This window comes from Saimiri boliviensis, chromosome 20 (assembly GCF_048565385.1).
Source record: "Saimiri boliviensis isolate mSaiBol1 chromosome 20, mSaiBol1.pri, whole genome shotgun sequence".
In the NCBI taxonomy this organism is placed as follows: domain Eukaryota; kingdom Metazoa; phylum Chordata; class Mammalia; order Primates; family Cebidae; genus Saimiri; species Saimiri boliviensis.
The window spans coordinates 3,404,093-3,420,208 of record NC_133468.1 but is presented as its reverse complement, the minus strand read 5'-3'; the positions used below and the strand labels follow the sequence as shown (position 1 = coordinate 3,420,208).

Below are 16,116 nucleotides of genomic sequence, written 5' to 3'. Positions count from 1 at the left end.
GTATACTGAAAACTATAAAATATTGATAAAAGAAATTAAAGAGGGCCTTGATAATGTGGGAATCTGTGTCCTTGCTCTGCAAACAGATAAGGTCGCTTAAGGACCCACTACCCAGGGTCACCAGGGGTTTGGGACCATTCTGCACACAGATGTTTACCAGAGTATTTGGAACGTGTCTTACACGCAAGCTTGTTCCTTGTTCCTGCTTGCAAACAAGAGGGACATAGTGTTCCAAGGAACACTCTGAACTTCTGTGCCCCTGGGACAATCTTATAAGAAAACAACAGGAAGAGGCAAGAGAGGAATTCAATTAGGGCCCTGGACCACAGCCATTATGTTAGGTCACTGTTATTATCAAGAGTGTAAAAGCTGATTAAACCAGCCTTTCGGGGCTGCGGTCTTGTTCTGTCTTTTGTGTGTGTTTGTCTGTTTTTCTGTTCATTTCGCAGTCCCTCTCCTCGACGCTCAACAACTGGCTCAGCGAGCAGGGTCCGACCGAGCGCCCTTGGACAGATAAGAAGGGAGTGAAACCGAAAGGGTAAGTCCCTGGCATCTATATCGGAGAAAAATAAATAGGGGAACTTTCGGGATAAATCATGGGGAATTCCCCTTCCTTGGAAAAGGAGTATGCAAAGCTTTTAAAAGGCTTGCTCTATTCAATAGGAGCTGCGGTTTCAGAAAAAAACCTTAAAACAGTTGTTTCAAGAAATTCATAAAAAATGTTACTGGTTTGCATGTCAGCATAAAGTGCAGTTGAATTTGCAGGAGCGGAAACAGGTAGTTAGAACGCTATGTCGTTGTCATCAACGGGGTGACATCATGAGCCTACAACTGTGGTCCCTCTGCAGTGCTATTAGGCAAGCCCTGCAGTTGCTCGAAGCCTCTAGCGAGGAGGGCTCCATGGCCCGGGCGGCTGTAGGTGCCGTCGCCCCTGAAAGTGGGGAACGACCCGAACCAATCTATGACAAGGTGGGAGACATGAAAGACGATTGTTCAGGAAAGGGAGAGGAGGAATCTTCAGATTCAGAAGGAGAATATGAGGTATCTCGAACTGAGCAGCCCCTACAACTTTTAAAACGATGATTGAAGAGTCCCCTTGCTGCTGCTTCTCCTGTGGCGGCGCCGGTGGAGCCCTCTGCTCCGCCGCCACCCCCTTCGCCCCCTTTGAAGGGATGGACGATGGGAAGGGCGCAGCCTCAATTCACTGCATTCCCAGCCTTTGTTCCACCTCCACCTGCTGTCGCCACCGCCCCGGGGCGTCCCCCCCACCCCCACCCCCCGAGCTTGAGCCGATACAATTTGCTTTCGGATATCCTGAGCCTCCGGAGGATATTCCCATCCCTCCTGGGTGGCATGAGGAGGATCCTCCTTTGGTATTTCCTATTTATCGGCAACGATTCCCACCAAATGCACAGTTCCCCCAAGGAGGGATGAATGTTAATTATAACCCATTAGAGTATAAAATATTAAAGGAACTCAAGGCTGCCGTCTCTCAACATGGTCCTCAGTCTCCTTTGGTGCTTGGCCTTTTTTTTTTTTTTTTTTTTTTTTTTTCCCCGAGACGGAGTTTCGCTCTTGTTACCCAGGCTGGAGTGCAATGGCGCAACCTCGGCTCACCGCAACCTCCGCCTCCTGGGTTCAGGCAATTCTCCTGCCTCAGCCTCCTGAGTAGCTGGGATTACAGGCACGCACCACCATGCCCAGCTAACTTTTTGTATTTTTTAGTAGAGATGGGGTTTCACCATGTTGACCAGGATGGTCTCGATCTCTTGACCTCGCGATCCACCCGCCTCGGCCTCCCAAAGTGCTGGGATTACAGGAGTGAGCCACCCCGCCCGTGATTGGCCTTTTAGACTCTTTCGCTTCTGGACATATTTTGATCCCAGCGGATTGGGAAGCAATTGGGAAGACAGTGTTGGAGGGTTCGCAGTGGTTGCAGCTTCGAAGTTGGTGGCTGGAGGAAACTCGAGTGCAAGCTAGGTTAAATGAAACCAGCCTACATGTGACCAGCTTTCAGGGCAAGGGGGCTGTGCCACCATTGCTCAGCAGGCCGGTCTTGATGCTGCTGCTCTGGTGCAGGTCAAGAATATATTTTTTGAAAGCCTGGCAAAAGGCTGAAGTGAGCGGCAAGCTACCTCCTCCTTTTGTTAAGACGATGCAGGGACCTTCCGAACCCTACACTGATTTTCTCTCTCGTTTGCGTCTTGCTGTTAACAAGGGCATTGGGTATGGAGAAGCAGCTAAAATAGTTCTTCAATCTCTAGCTTTTAAAAATGCTAATCAGGAATGCCGGCGCATTCTTAGCCCCTTGAGGGGAGAGGGAGCTTCTTTGGATGTTTACATCCGTGCATGCGCCAGAGTGGGGACACCTGAACACCATGCGACGGTATTCGCTAACGCGCTTGCATCGGCCTTGCATTCAAAGGCTACTTGTTACAATTGTGGTAAGCCTGGGCATTTTCGCAGGGATTGTCAAAAGAGAGGAAGGAGTAAGGAACAGAAACCAAAGAAGGCGTTGCCTACTACTTTGTGCCCTAAATGTCAAAAGGGATATCACTGGGCTAATGAATGTTACTCCAAGAAAGATAAGGAGGGAAATTTATTATTGGCTCTGTCCCAAAGATCGGGGCTCGGCTTTGTAAAAGAGTCAGGAAACGCCCAGACGGGCCCTCTGTCCTGCGGCCCCTCAATAAATGCAGGGCTCACTCAGAACCCCTTCCTAAACACATAGGGATTCCTCCCTCTGTTCGCATTCAAGTGAGGGACCTTCGCGCTGCTACCAAGGGCAGCGCCGCTGTGGATCTTTCTGTCTCTATACCCTATACCTGTCCCCGGGCGGTGGGGGAGCATAGGCCCATCGACAGGTGTTTATGGTCCTCTTCCCCCTCATACCTTTGGACTTTTACTAGGAAGAAGTAGTGCTGCCTTGAGAGGTATTTTTGTGCAGCCTGAGGTTATTGACTCTGACTACCAGGGTGAAATTCAAATCATGGTGCAGGTTTCCCAGCCTGTAAGTATTGCTGCTGGTGAACGTATTGCCCTGCAGTTGCTCGAAGCCTCTAGCGAGGAGGGCCCCATGGCTGGGGCGGCTGTAGGTGCCGTCGTCCCTGAAAGTGGGGAAGGACCCGAACCAATCTATGACAAGGTGGGAGACATGAAAGATGATTGTTCAGGAAAGGGAGAGGAGGAATCTTCAGATTCAGAAGGAGAATATGAGGTATCTCGAACTGAGCAGCCCCTACAACTTTTAAAACGGTTATTGAAAAGTCCCCTTGCTTCTTTTATTACCTTATCATTCTTTTAAAACACAAAATGTGCCCTGAGCTGGAGGATTTGGCAGTCCAGGTGATCAAGTTTTTTGGGAGACACTTACCAGTGATTCTCGGCCCTCTCTTAAGCTAGAAATACAGGGGCGTCAATTTGAAGGACACGTCGACACTGATGCTGATGTATCTATTACTGCTTCTAACCAATGGCCCCCTGATTGGCCTTGTAAACCTGTATCTGTAACTCTTTCAGGCTTAGGCAGAGCTGATAATGTTTTTCAGAGTTCACAAAGTCTCACCTGTGTTGGTCCAGATGGTCACCGGGGTACCCTACAGTTTTATATTTTGGACATTCCCATAACCATATGGGGTCGTGACCTGTTACAGCAATTTGGAGCATTTTTGCAGATCCCTCATCTGCCTCCAGCGGTGAAAAATATGATGTTGGATATGAACTTTAATCCATTTCGGGAGGAAAACTTGTAGCCACTGCTTCTTTTCCTCGAGCTTTGCCCTTGTCGTGGTCCTCTTTAGACCCTGTTTGGGTGGAGCAGTGAGTGGCCTTTAACAAAGGAGAAGCTCGAGGCTCTCCATGACTTAGTACAACAACAATTAAATGATAATCATATTGAACTTTCCACCTCTCCTTGGAATTCTCGTTTTTGTGATCAAAAAGAAAAGTGGTAAATGGAGGTTATTAATAGACCTCAGAGCTGTAAATAGGTGTATAAAGCCTATGGGACCTTTACAGCCTGGTTTACCTTTACCATCTATGATCCCTCAAGATGATTGCTTAGCAGTTATTGACTTACAGGATTTTTTTTTTTTAAGATTCCCTTGCAGGATCCAGATAAGGAAAAATTTGCCTTTACCATTCCTTCGCTGAATAGTAGTTAGCCTGCTACTCGATATCAATGGAAAGTCCTACCCCACGGCATGATCAATAGCCCTACCTTATGTCAGGAGTTTGTCCATAGAGCTTTACAACCATTAAGAGACGCTCTTGCGGACCTCATCCTCTACCATTACATGGATGATATTCTCCTTGCTGCTCCGAATAAAATCTCACGCGACTCATATTTGAAAGAACTAGAAACTTCTTTGCAATAATTTAACCTTCGAATTGCCCCTGAAAAAAATCCAACTTGAACCCCCTTTTAATTACTTCGGGTACTCATTGGCAGATCAACAAATTAAACCTCATGAAATCACCATTTGTACAGAACATTTGCATATGCTTAACGATTTTCAAAAGTTGCTCTGGGACATAAACTGGCTATGGCCGGTGTTAGGCATTCCTACTTATCAGCAGCAACGCCTTTTCACAACCTTGGAAGGAGATGCTCACTTAGACAGTCCTCGATGCCTCTTCAATGAGGCTTTAAAAGAATTGGAATTTGTCGAAGAACGAATTTCTCAGGCTCAATTGCAATTTTACGATCGTAACCAATCTATTAACTTACATATCTTTACTACACCTCATACCCCAACTGCCTGCTTGGGGCAGAGACAAAGTATTCCTGAGTGGATATTTCTCCCTAATAAACATAACAAAAAGTTGCTTACTTACATCAATAAAATTGCTATGCTCATTTACAAAGGCAGACGACGCCTCCGCCAACTTACAGGGGGTGAGCCTGAATTCATCATAACTAAATTATCAATGTCCCAGGCACGGCAGGCCCTTGAATTTAGTGAGGAATGGCAGATAGCTTTAGCTCATTTCCCGGGACAATTAGATAACCATTATCCCTCCCATAAACTATTCTCTTTTTTACAAGAGCATCACGTTCTTCCTTATAACCCAATCTCTTCCTCCCCTGTGGCAGGACCCACTATTTTTACCGATGCCTCTAGTAACGGCAAGGCTGCTTTTGGTCCATGGCCGGAGAGTTGTGCGTTCCTTCGCCCTGGAGTTGGGTTCAGCAGTCAGGATTATGGGCAATCTCCCTTGTGTTACAAAACTTCCCAGATCAACCTCTTAACATCATTTCAGACTCCCAGTATGCTGTTCTTACTGTATCTCAATTACCGCAAGTGTCATTACCTCTTATATCTTTCTCTTTATTAGATAAACTCTTTGCTTATATTTTTCAACTTCTTGCTGCTCGACGATTTCCAATTTTTATTACTCATATCCGGGCACATTCCTCTTTGCCCGGTCCCTTAGCTGAAGGTAATCGACAAATAGACCATATACAACACGACGACAAGCTCGTGATATTATTAAACAGCGTGTAGCTTGTGCCCCTCAAAACTTACAACCAATGCCCACAGGTATAAACCCCTGTGGTTGTAATACCAACCAGATCTGGCAAATGGATGTGTTTCAATACCTATCATTTGGAAAATTAAAATTTATACATCACACCATTGACACATATAGTCATTTTCACTGGGCCTCTGTCTCACATAATGAAAGAGTTGAATCGGTCATTTCACACTTACTTAATTGCTTTGCAGTTATGGGGATACCGTTCTCAGCTAAAAACAGATAATGCTCCAGCTTATACTTCGCATCGATTACGCCAATTTCTTTTACAGTATCACATTTTTCATACCACAGGGATTCCTTTTAATAGTCAAGGTCAAGCCATAACTGAACGAGCTAATCGCACTATGCGACAATATTTAAATAAACAAAAAGGGGGGATGAGGGGGCTTAAACCAAGAGTCGTGTTATTTAAAGTTTTATATACCTTGAATTTTGCTAATTATTGGACAACGCAGGATAAAACAGCAGCTGAAAAGCATTTTGCTAATCAGAAAGCATCGTTGTTAGAATGTCGAAAGCCAGTGTGGTACAGAGCACAGGAAGGTGAATGGAAAGAAGGGTTATTGATCCATCTAGGGGGAGGTTTTGCTTGTGTCTCAACAGGTGAAGATCACCTATGGCTTCCGTCCCGATGGATCAAGATAAAGCCATGAAATCGGAGGGGGTAGATGACATGTTGCTCCAGGCATTCTCCAATCCGAGCACTGGGCTTTCTTTCACTTTTGCAACCACCAAAGCTCAGCCTCCGACATGGGGTCAATTAAAGAAATTGACTCAGGAGGCCGAGGACGCTCTGATGTGAGCACGTCAGCCTCTCACGCCTTGCAATTTGTTGCTGGCTATGATGGCGGTGGTCACTTGCCAGGTGAGTCTTGTGTCCTCTTCTTATGTATACTGGGCTTATGTACCTAATCCCCCCTTGGTGAGGGCTGTATCATGGGGAGATAACGAGATCCCTGTCTGTACTAATGACACTAATATTCCCCCCCACCTTCGTGTCGCGGATGGCACAATCATTCTAGCTATCTAAACACTGCTTTTATTTCTAACTTCACGATCGCTGCAGAGGGGTTTCCTGTGTGTTTGGGAGCATGGGAGCTTTGTTTGAAGAATTCATCAGAATCGTGGGGAATGCGTTATAGTCACAATGCTACTTTTGCTAGTTCTCTAGCGTTACTTACAGTCAATGCATTTAAGGTAGAAAAATCCAATACAACCGTTCCAGACTCGATCACCTCTCTTCCCATGTGTCCCTTTCCCCTTTTGGACTCTGGTCTTCATCGTCTTGAATGGATGAGGTGCAGGGGGCCTAGCCCCTCTGTGATGGTTAATATTTCCGAAAAGAATTTTGTAATCACAGACTGGAGTCCCCATGGGCAGTTTCAGGAAAAATATTCTCAACACACCTTTTATTGGAAGAGGACAAATAATACGTGAGTCTTTAGTGGAAATGAAACCGTTGTTTGGCAGGATAAAGCCTTAACACCCCCTATGCCGCATCTCCGCGGTTAGTCAACCCCAAGGTCATCTTTGGAAACTCCTTGCTGTAGCTGATCCCATATTTTTCTCTGTCGGAAATATGTCTCTCAATGTTAGTGATTTATCAGGCCCTTTCCAGGTGCCTTTAAAAGTGAACTCGACCTTTCACGGACAAGCTTGTGTCCCCTTTCCTTACCTAATGGTCTCAGGAAATTGGAGTTGGAATGACACCTCTGGGGAGATATTCTGTGAAAATTACTCTCTATTGCAATGTGTGAATCAAACTCGGTGGAGAGACTTTCATTGGTCTAGTCAGTCTTTGTTGCTGACACGGGCCCGACCGGATGTTTGGCTGCCTGTTAATCTCACTAGACCATGGAGTGAATCTGCTGGTGTCTCATATCTCTTCCATGCTTTGGACACTCTGTTAAAAAGATCCCGTCGCTTCGTGGGAGTGCTCCTTGCAACAATTTTGGGACTTGCTGCAGTCACCGCTACGGCTGCTGTAGCTGGTGTTGCCTTACAACAAAGCATTCAAACTGCTGATTTCATAAGAGAATGGCACAAGGACTCTCAGCTTCTTTGGCAACAACAACGTGATTTGGATGCTCAATTAGCTATTGATGTTCAAAATTTACAACAGGCTGTTCAATGGCTTTGGGATCAGCTTTCTGTATTATCCACCTGGGTTGCCCTAAAATGTGACTGGAATTCCACTCATATTTGTATCACACCAGTACCTTATAATAATTCCGATTGGGAAAAAGTCAAACATACACTCATAGGCCGGGGAAATCTTACAGCTAAAATTCTAGAATTAGAATCTACTATTACTGCTACTTTTAGTAAGAACTTGCATCATGTAACCAGTAAAGATATCTTTGAGAGCTTAGCAAATGGTATCTCTCAACTCAACCCACTTGGCCACGCCCAAAACATTGTTAGTACTATGTTGCCAAATTCTACTGTGTTAATTATTATCATTATTGTTGCCTTTTTAGTCTTCCGCCGATGGTCCAGGACCCTAGCCCTAGATGATGTGCAAAAGGCTCTTCAATATGTGCCATCTCAAAATAAATAAAAGAAGGGGGAGATGTGGGAATCTGTGTCCTTGCTCTGCAAACAGGTAAGGTCAGTTAAGGACCCACTACCCAGGGTCACCAGGGGTTTGGGAACATTCTACACACAGATGTTTACCAGAGTATTTGGAACATGTCTTACACGCAAGCTTGTTCCTTGTTCCTGCTTGCAAACAAGAGGGACATAGTGTTCCAAGGAACTCTCTGAACTTCTGTGCCCCTGGGACAATCTTATAAGAAAACAACAGGAAGAGGCAAGAGAGGAATTCAATTAGGGCCCTGGACCACAGCCATTATGTTAGGTCACTGTTATTATCAAGAGTATAAAAGCTGATTAAACCAGCCTTTCGGGGCTGCGGTCTTGTTCTGTCTTTTGTGTGTGTTTGTCTGTTTTTCTGTTCATTTCGCAGTCCCTCTCCTCGGTGCTCAACAAATAAATGGAAAGAAGACCCCATCTCTACAAAAAAAAGTCTCAAAATATTAGCCAGGCATTGTGGCACATTCCTGTAGTTCCAGCTGCTGGGGAGCATGGGGAGGGAGGATCACTTGAGCCCAGGAATTTGAGGATGCCATGAGCTATGGTCACACCACTGCACTCCAGCATGAGTGACAAAGTGAGATCTTCTCTCAATAAAAAATAAATAAAGATGCTGAGAAGATGGCCGCCTAAGAACAGCTCAGGACTTCAGCTCCCAGTGAAAGTGCAGAGGGTGAGTGGACGCCGCATTTCCAGACGAACTCTTATTGCCCACAGACCAGGAGATACCCAGGCAGAGGGGTCGCCAGCATCACAGTCCCAGCCGGTGCGGCTGTTTTGGCCCCCGCGGGGCTGATTCCGCCCGCGCAGCTGCTGTGACCACGCCCTGTTGCTGCGGTTCTCCGAACAAAAGCCACTGGTCTGGGAGCCCTCTTAGCTGGTGAGCAGAGCCCTGAGACGGCAGAGCTGCCCATTCATCTGAAATAGCGAGTCAGGCCAGGAGATTCCTAGGCAAAAAATCCGCCAGGAGCAGGCGCCGCAGTTCCAGCCGACTCCGTGAGTCGCAGCACGGGAGATCCCGGCGCCTTTTCAACAAGCGACTGGAATGCGGGGTCGTTCAACTTAAAAGAAAACCCTCGGAGTCAGGGAGCCAGGTGATCAGGCTCGGTGGGTCCCAGCCCCCCACCCCCAACAACAACGAAAACAAAAACAGTAATTGGGGCCGCGTGCGGTGGCTCAAGCCTGTAATCCCAGCACTTTGGGAGGCCGAGGCGGGTGGATCACGAGGTCAAGAGATCGAGACCATCCTGGTCAACATTGTGAAACCCCGTCTCTACTAAAGGTGCAAAAAATTAGCTGGGCATGGTGGCACGTGCCTGTAATCCCAGCCACTCAGGAGGCTGAGGCAGGAGAATTGCCTGAACCCAGGAGGCAGAGGTTGTGGTGAGCCGAGATCGCGCCATTGCACTCCAGCCTGGGTAACAAGAGAGAAACTCCGTCTCAAAAAAAAAAGAAAAAAAAAAAAAAACACCAAAAAAACAGTAATTGGAAACCCTCTGGGTTGAGCCCTTCAAACCAAGCACAGCTAAACCGGGACGGTCGGGCTCGGTGGGGGAGGGGCTTCCGCCATTACTGAGACTCTCCACCGCTAAGGAGGCAGGCCCCCATTGCCGAGGCAACCCACTGTTGCTGAGGCAACCTGCCACAACAGAGAGAGTCCGCCATAACAGAGGCGGGGCCACCGTTGCAGAGACAGTTCTAACTACGCCCATGTAAACAGGACTGCAGGGAAGAGCTCAGGGCAGCTGGGCGGAGCCCACAGCAGCTCAGCAAAGCCCCTGCGGGCAGGCAGTGGCTAGACCTGCTGCTAGCTGGGCGGGTCAGACCTGAAAGAAAAATCGAAAAAGGCAGTAGTGCAACGGAAACTCATAAAGCTCCAACTCCCTGGGACAGAGACAGACAACAGGTGGATAAACCCACAAAAATGGGAAGAAACCAGCGCAAAAAGGATGAAAACTCCCAAAACCAGAACACCTCTCCTCCTAAAAGGGATCACAACTCCTCACCAGCAAGGGAACCAGACCGGATGGAGAAGGAGGGTGATGAAATGACAGAATCAGACTTCAGAAGGTGGGTAGTAAGAAACTACAATGAGCTAAAAGAACATGTTCTAACCCAACGCAAAGAAAATAGGAACCTTGAAAAAAGATTGGACGAACTGCTGACGAGAATGGACAGCATAGAGAGGAGTATAAGTGAATTGATGGAGCTGAAAAACGCAACACGAGAACTTCGTGAAGCATGCACAAGCTTCAACAGCCGAATTCACCAAGCAGAAGAAAGGATATCAGAGGTCGAAGATCAACTCAATGAAATAAAAAGAGAAGGCAAGAACAGAGAAAAAAGCACAAAAAGGAATGAACAAAATCTTCAAGAAATGTGGGACTATGTGAAAAGACCTAATCTACGTCTGATAGGTGTACCTGAATGTGATGAAGAGAATGAATCCAAGCTGGAAAATACTCTTCAGGATATTATCCAGGAAAACTTCCCCAACCTAGCAAGGCAGACCAATATTCAAATCCAGGAAATACAGAGAACACCACAAAGATATTCCTCAAGAAGAGCAACCCCAAGGCACATAATCGTCAGATTCACCAGGGTTGAAATGAAAGAGAAAATGCTAAGGGCAGCCAGAGAGAAAGGTCAGGTTACCCACAAAGGGAAGCCCATTAGACTCACAGCAGATCTCTCAGCAGAAACCCTACAAGCCAGAAGAGATTGGGGGCCAATATTCAACATCCTTAAAGAAAAGAACTTTCAACCCAGAATCTCCTATCCAGCCAAACTAAGCTTCATAAGTGAAGGAAAAATAAAATCCTTTGGGAACAAGCAAGCACTCAGAGATTTCATCACCACCAAACCTGCTCTACAAGAACTCCTGAAAGAGGCTCTACACTTATAAAGGAACAACCAGTACCAGCCACTCCAAAAACACACCAAATGGTAAAAGAGCATCAACACAATCAAGAATCTGCATCAACTAACCAACAAAACAGCCGGGTAGCATCAAAATGACAGTATCAAATTCACACGTAACAATACTATCCCTAAATGTCAATGGACTAAATGCCCCAATCAAAAGACACAGACTGGCAAATTGGATAAAAAGCCAAAACTCATCAGTGTGCTGTATCCAGGAAACCCATCTTACATGCAAGGATACACAAAGGCTCAAAATAAAGGGATGGAGGAAGATCTACCAAGCAAATGGAGAGCAAAAAAAGGCAGGAGTTGCAATTCTCATCTCTGATAAAATAGACTTTAAAGCAACAAAGATCAAAAGAGACAAAGAAGGACATTACATAATGGTAAAAGGATCACTGCAACAAGAAGAGCTAACGATCCAAAATATATACGCACCCAATACAGGAGCACCCAGATACATAAGGCAAGTTCTTAATGACTTACAAAGAGACTTAGACTCCCACACAATAATAGTGGGAGACTTTAACACCCCATTGTCAATATTAGACAGATCATCCAGACAGAAAATCAACAAGGATATCCAGGACCTGAATACAGACCTGGAACAAGCAAACCTAATAGACATTTACAGAACTCTCCACCCCAAATCCACAGAATATACATTCTTCTCAGCACCACATCACACCTACTCTAAAATTGACCACATAATTGGCAATAAATCACTCCTCAGCAAATGCAAAAGAACAGAAATCAGAACAAACAGTCTCTCAGACCACAGTGCAATCGAGTTAGAACTCAGAATGCAGAAACTAACTCAGAACCGCACAGCTTCATGGAAACTGAACAACTTGCTCTTGAATGTTGACTGGATAAACAATGAAATGAAGGCAGAAATAAAGATGTTCTTCGAAACCAATGTGAACGAAGACACAACATACCAGAATCTCTGGGACACATTTAAAGCAGTCTAGAGGAAAATATATAGCAATGAGTGCCCACATGAGAAGAAAGGAGAGATCTAAAATTGACACCCTATCATCAAAATTGAAAGAGCTAGAGGAGCAAGATCAAAAAAACTCAAAACCTAGCAGAAGACAAGAAATAACTAAGATCAGAGCAGAACTGAAGGAAATAGAGACACAAAAAACTCTTCAAAAAATCAATAAATCCAGGAGCTGGTTTTTTGAAAAGATCAACAAAATAGACAGACCACTAGCCAGATTAATAAAAAAGAAAAGAGAGAATAACCAAATTGATGCAATAAAAAACGATAAAGGGGATATCACCACAGATTCCACAGAAATCCAAACCATCATCAGAGATTATTACAAACAACTCTATGCACATAAACTAGTAAACCTGGAAGAAATGGATACATTCCTGGACACCTGCATCCTCCCAAGCCTAAACCTGGAAGAAGCCGAAACCCTGAATAGACCAATAACATGGTCTGAAGTTGAGGCAGCAATAAAGAGCCTACCACCCAAAAAAAGCCCAGGTCCAGATGGGTTCACAGCTGAATTCTACCAGACATACAAAGAGGAGCTGATACCATTCCTTCTGAAACTATTCCAGACAATCCAAAAAGAGGGAATTCTTCCCAAATCATTTTACTAGACAAACATCATCCTGATACCAAAACCCGGCAGAGACTCAACAAGAAAAGAAAATTTCAGGCCAATATCCATGATGATCATAGATGCAAAAATCTTCAATAAAATACTGGCAAACCGATTGCAACAGCATATCAAAAAGCTCATCCACCATGATCAAGTAGGATTCATCCCGGGGATGCAAGGCTGGTTCAACATACGCAAGTCCATAAACGTAATTCACCGCATAAACAGAACCAAAGACAAAAACCACATGATTATCTCAATTGATGCAGAGAAGGCTTTCGACAAAATTCAACAACCCTTTATGCTAAAAACCCTCAATAAACTAGGTATTGACGGAACGTATCTCCAAACAATAAAAGCTATTTACGACAAACCAACAGCCAATATCATACTGAATGGGCAAAAACTGGAAGCATTCCCTTTGAAATCAGGCACTAGACAAGGGTGCCCTCTCTCACCACTCCTATTCAATATAGTACTGGAAGTTCTAGCCAGAGCAATCAGGCAAGAAAAAGAAATAAAGGGTATCCAAATTGGAAAGGAGGAAATCAAATTGTCTCTATTTGCAGATGACATGATTGTATATCTGGAAGACCCCATCATCTCAGCCCAAAATCTCCGGAAACTGATAAACAACTTCAGCAAAGTCTCAGGATACAAAATCAACGTGCAAAAATCACAAGCATTCCTATACACCAGTAATAGACTTCAAGAGAGCCAAATCAAGAACGAACTGCCATTCACAATTGCTACAAAGAGAATAAAGTACCTAGGAATACAACTAACAAGGAACGTAAAGGACCTCTTCAAGGAGAACTACAAGCCATTGCTCAACGAAATAAGAGAGGACACAAACAGATGGAGAAACAGTCCATGTTCATGGTTAGGAAGAATCAACATCGTGAAAGTGGCCATACTGCCCAAAGTAATTTACAGATTCAACGCTATTCCCATCAAGCTACCAATGACCTTCTTCACAGAACTGGAAAAAAAACACCTTAAACTTCATATGGAACCAAAAGAGAGCCCGCATAGCCAAGTCAATTCTAAGCAAAAAGAACAAAGCAGGAGGCATCACACTACCGGCCTTCAAACTATACTACAAGGCTACAGTAATCAAAACAGCATGGTACTGGTACCAAAACAGAGATATAGACCAATGGAACAGAACAGAGGCCTCAGAGGAAATACAACATACCAACAACCATCTGATCTTCGACAAACCTGACAAAAACAAGCAGTGGGGAAAGGACTCCCTGTTTAATAAATGGTGTTGGGAAAACTGGCTAGCCATGTGCGGAAAGCAGAAACAGGACCCCTTCCTGACACCTTACACCAAAATTAACTCCAGATGGATTAAAGACTTAAACATCAGACCTAATACCATAAAAACCTTAGAAGAAAATCTAGGCAAAACCATTCAGGACATAGGTGTAGGCAAGGACTTCATGACCAAAACGCCAAAAGCAATGGCAACAAAAGCCAAAATAGACAAATGGGACCTAATCAAACTCCACAGCTTCTGCACGGCAAAAGAAACAGTCAGTAGAGTGAATCGGCAACCAACAGAATGGGAAAAAATTTTTGCAGCCTACCCATCTGACAAGGGGCTGATATCCAGAATTTACAAAGAACTAAAGCAGATCTACAAGAAAAAAACAAACAAGCCCTTTCAAAAATAGGCGAAGGATATGAACAGACACTTTACAAAAGAAGACATACAGGAGGCCAACAAACATATGAAAAAATGCTCATCATCACTGGTCATTAGAGAAATGCAAATCAAAACCACATTGAGATACCATCTCACACCAGTTAGAATGGCGATCATTAAAAAATCGGGAAACAACAGATGCTGGAGAGGATGTGGAGAAACAGGAACACTTTTACACTGTTGGTGGGAATGTAAATTAATTCAACCATTGTGGAAGACAGTGTGGCGATTCCTCAAGGACCTAAAAATAGAAATCCCATTTGACCCAGCAATCCCATTACTGGGTATATATCCAAAGGATTATAAATCATTCTACTACAAGGACACGTGCACACGAATGTTCATTGCAGCACTGTTTACAATAGCAAAGACCTGGAACGAACCCAAATGCCCAACGATGATAGACTGGATAGGGAAAATGTGGTACATATACACCATGGAATATTACGCAGCCATCAAAAACGATGAGTTCACGTCCTTTGTAGGGACATGGATGAACCTGGAAACCATCATTCTCAGCAAACTGACACAAGAGCAGAAAATCAAACACCGTATATGCTCACTCATAGGTGGGTGTTGAACAATGAGAACACATGGACACAGGGAGGGGAGCACTACACACTGGGGTCCGTTGGGGGGAAATGGGGGAGGGGTGGGGGTGGGGAGGTGGGAAGAGATAGCATGGGGAGAAATGACAGATACAGGTGAGGGGACGGAAGGCAGCAAACCACACTGCCAAGTGTGTACCTACGCAACAATCTTGCATGTTCATCACATGTACCCCAAAACCTAAAATGCAATAAAAAAAAAAGGTAAAAAAATAAAAAAATAAATAAATAAATAAATAGAAATATATCCTGTATTCTTGGTTTGGAAAAATTAATACTGTTAAAATTACTACATGTCCTAAATGATCTATAGATTTAACACTACATAGAAATTTTAATGGCATTTTCCACAGAAACAAAAAATACTAAAATTTTTATAAATCCACAAAAAGTTTTAAACATCAAAAGAATATTGAGAAAGAAAAATAAGGTTGGAGACATCATACTTCTGTAACATGGCTAGCCTAAAAATTAGAACCTGAGAAATGCCATTTTGTAAAAGACAAAGCTGTTCTTAAAATAAGCTGTAATGGCTTCCCCATTCTCTTTGCAATCACTGCTGACCTTGGCTTCTATGAAAAGTGTTTGCTTCTGCTTACCAATAAGTGCTGAAAAGTTGCTTGCCCTGCATCCCCTCACTCTGAAACCAGGATGTGGTTTTTCAGCTTAAAAACCCCGCTCCCCCTGAACTCAGGGCCACGGGTTGGAGAGACGTGAGTCCTCTGTGGTCGCCGGCAATAAATGACCCTGCAATCTGACATACTTTTGTCTTGGTGTTGACTTTCTATGCTCTGTCCCATACAACACTTCCTGACTTCAAAATGTATTGCAAAGCTATAGAAATAAAAAAGAATGGTCCTGGCATAAAACCCAACACATAGACCAGTGGAACAGAATAAGGAGCTCATAAATAAACCGAAGCATATATGGCCAATTAATTGTCAACAAGTTCACCACGAAGACAAAATGGAAAATTGATAGTCTCTTCAATAACTGATATGCGTAAAACTGGATATCCACCCACAAAAGAAAGAAATTTGATCCGTTTCTTACACCATATACAAAAGTAAACTCAAAATGGACTAAAGACTTAATACCTCAAAACATTCAA

At 44.2% G+C, this 16,116-nt stretch overlaps 1 protein-coding gene across 1 annotated transcript; it reads left to right on the top strand.

Annotated features, from left to right (window-relative positions):
- Positions 1 to 364: 364 nt before the first annotated feature.
- Positions 365 to 9,854, top strand: LOC141582422 (endogenous retrovirus group K member 7 Env polyprotein-like). The gene is made up of 2 exons (XM_074390285.1): positions 365 to 538; positions 6,145 to 9,854. The coding sequence occupies exon 2, from the start codon at positions 7,121 to 7,123 to the stop codon at positions 8,099 to 8,101; it is 981 nt and encodes a 326-aa protein (XP_074246386.1). The 5' UTR covers positions 365 to 538; positions 6,145 to 7,120; the 3' UTR covers positions 8,102 to 9,854.
- Positions 9,855 to 16,116: the final 6,262 nt, after the last annotated feature.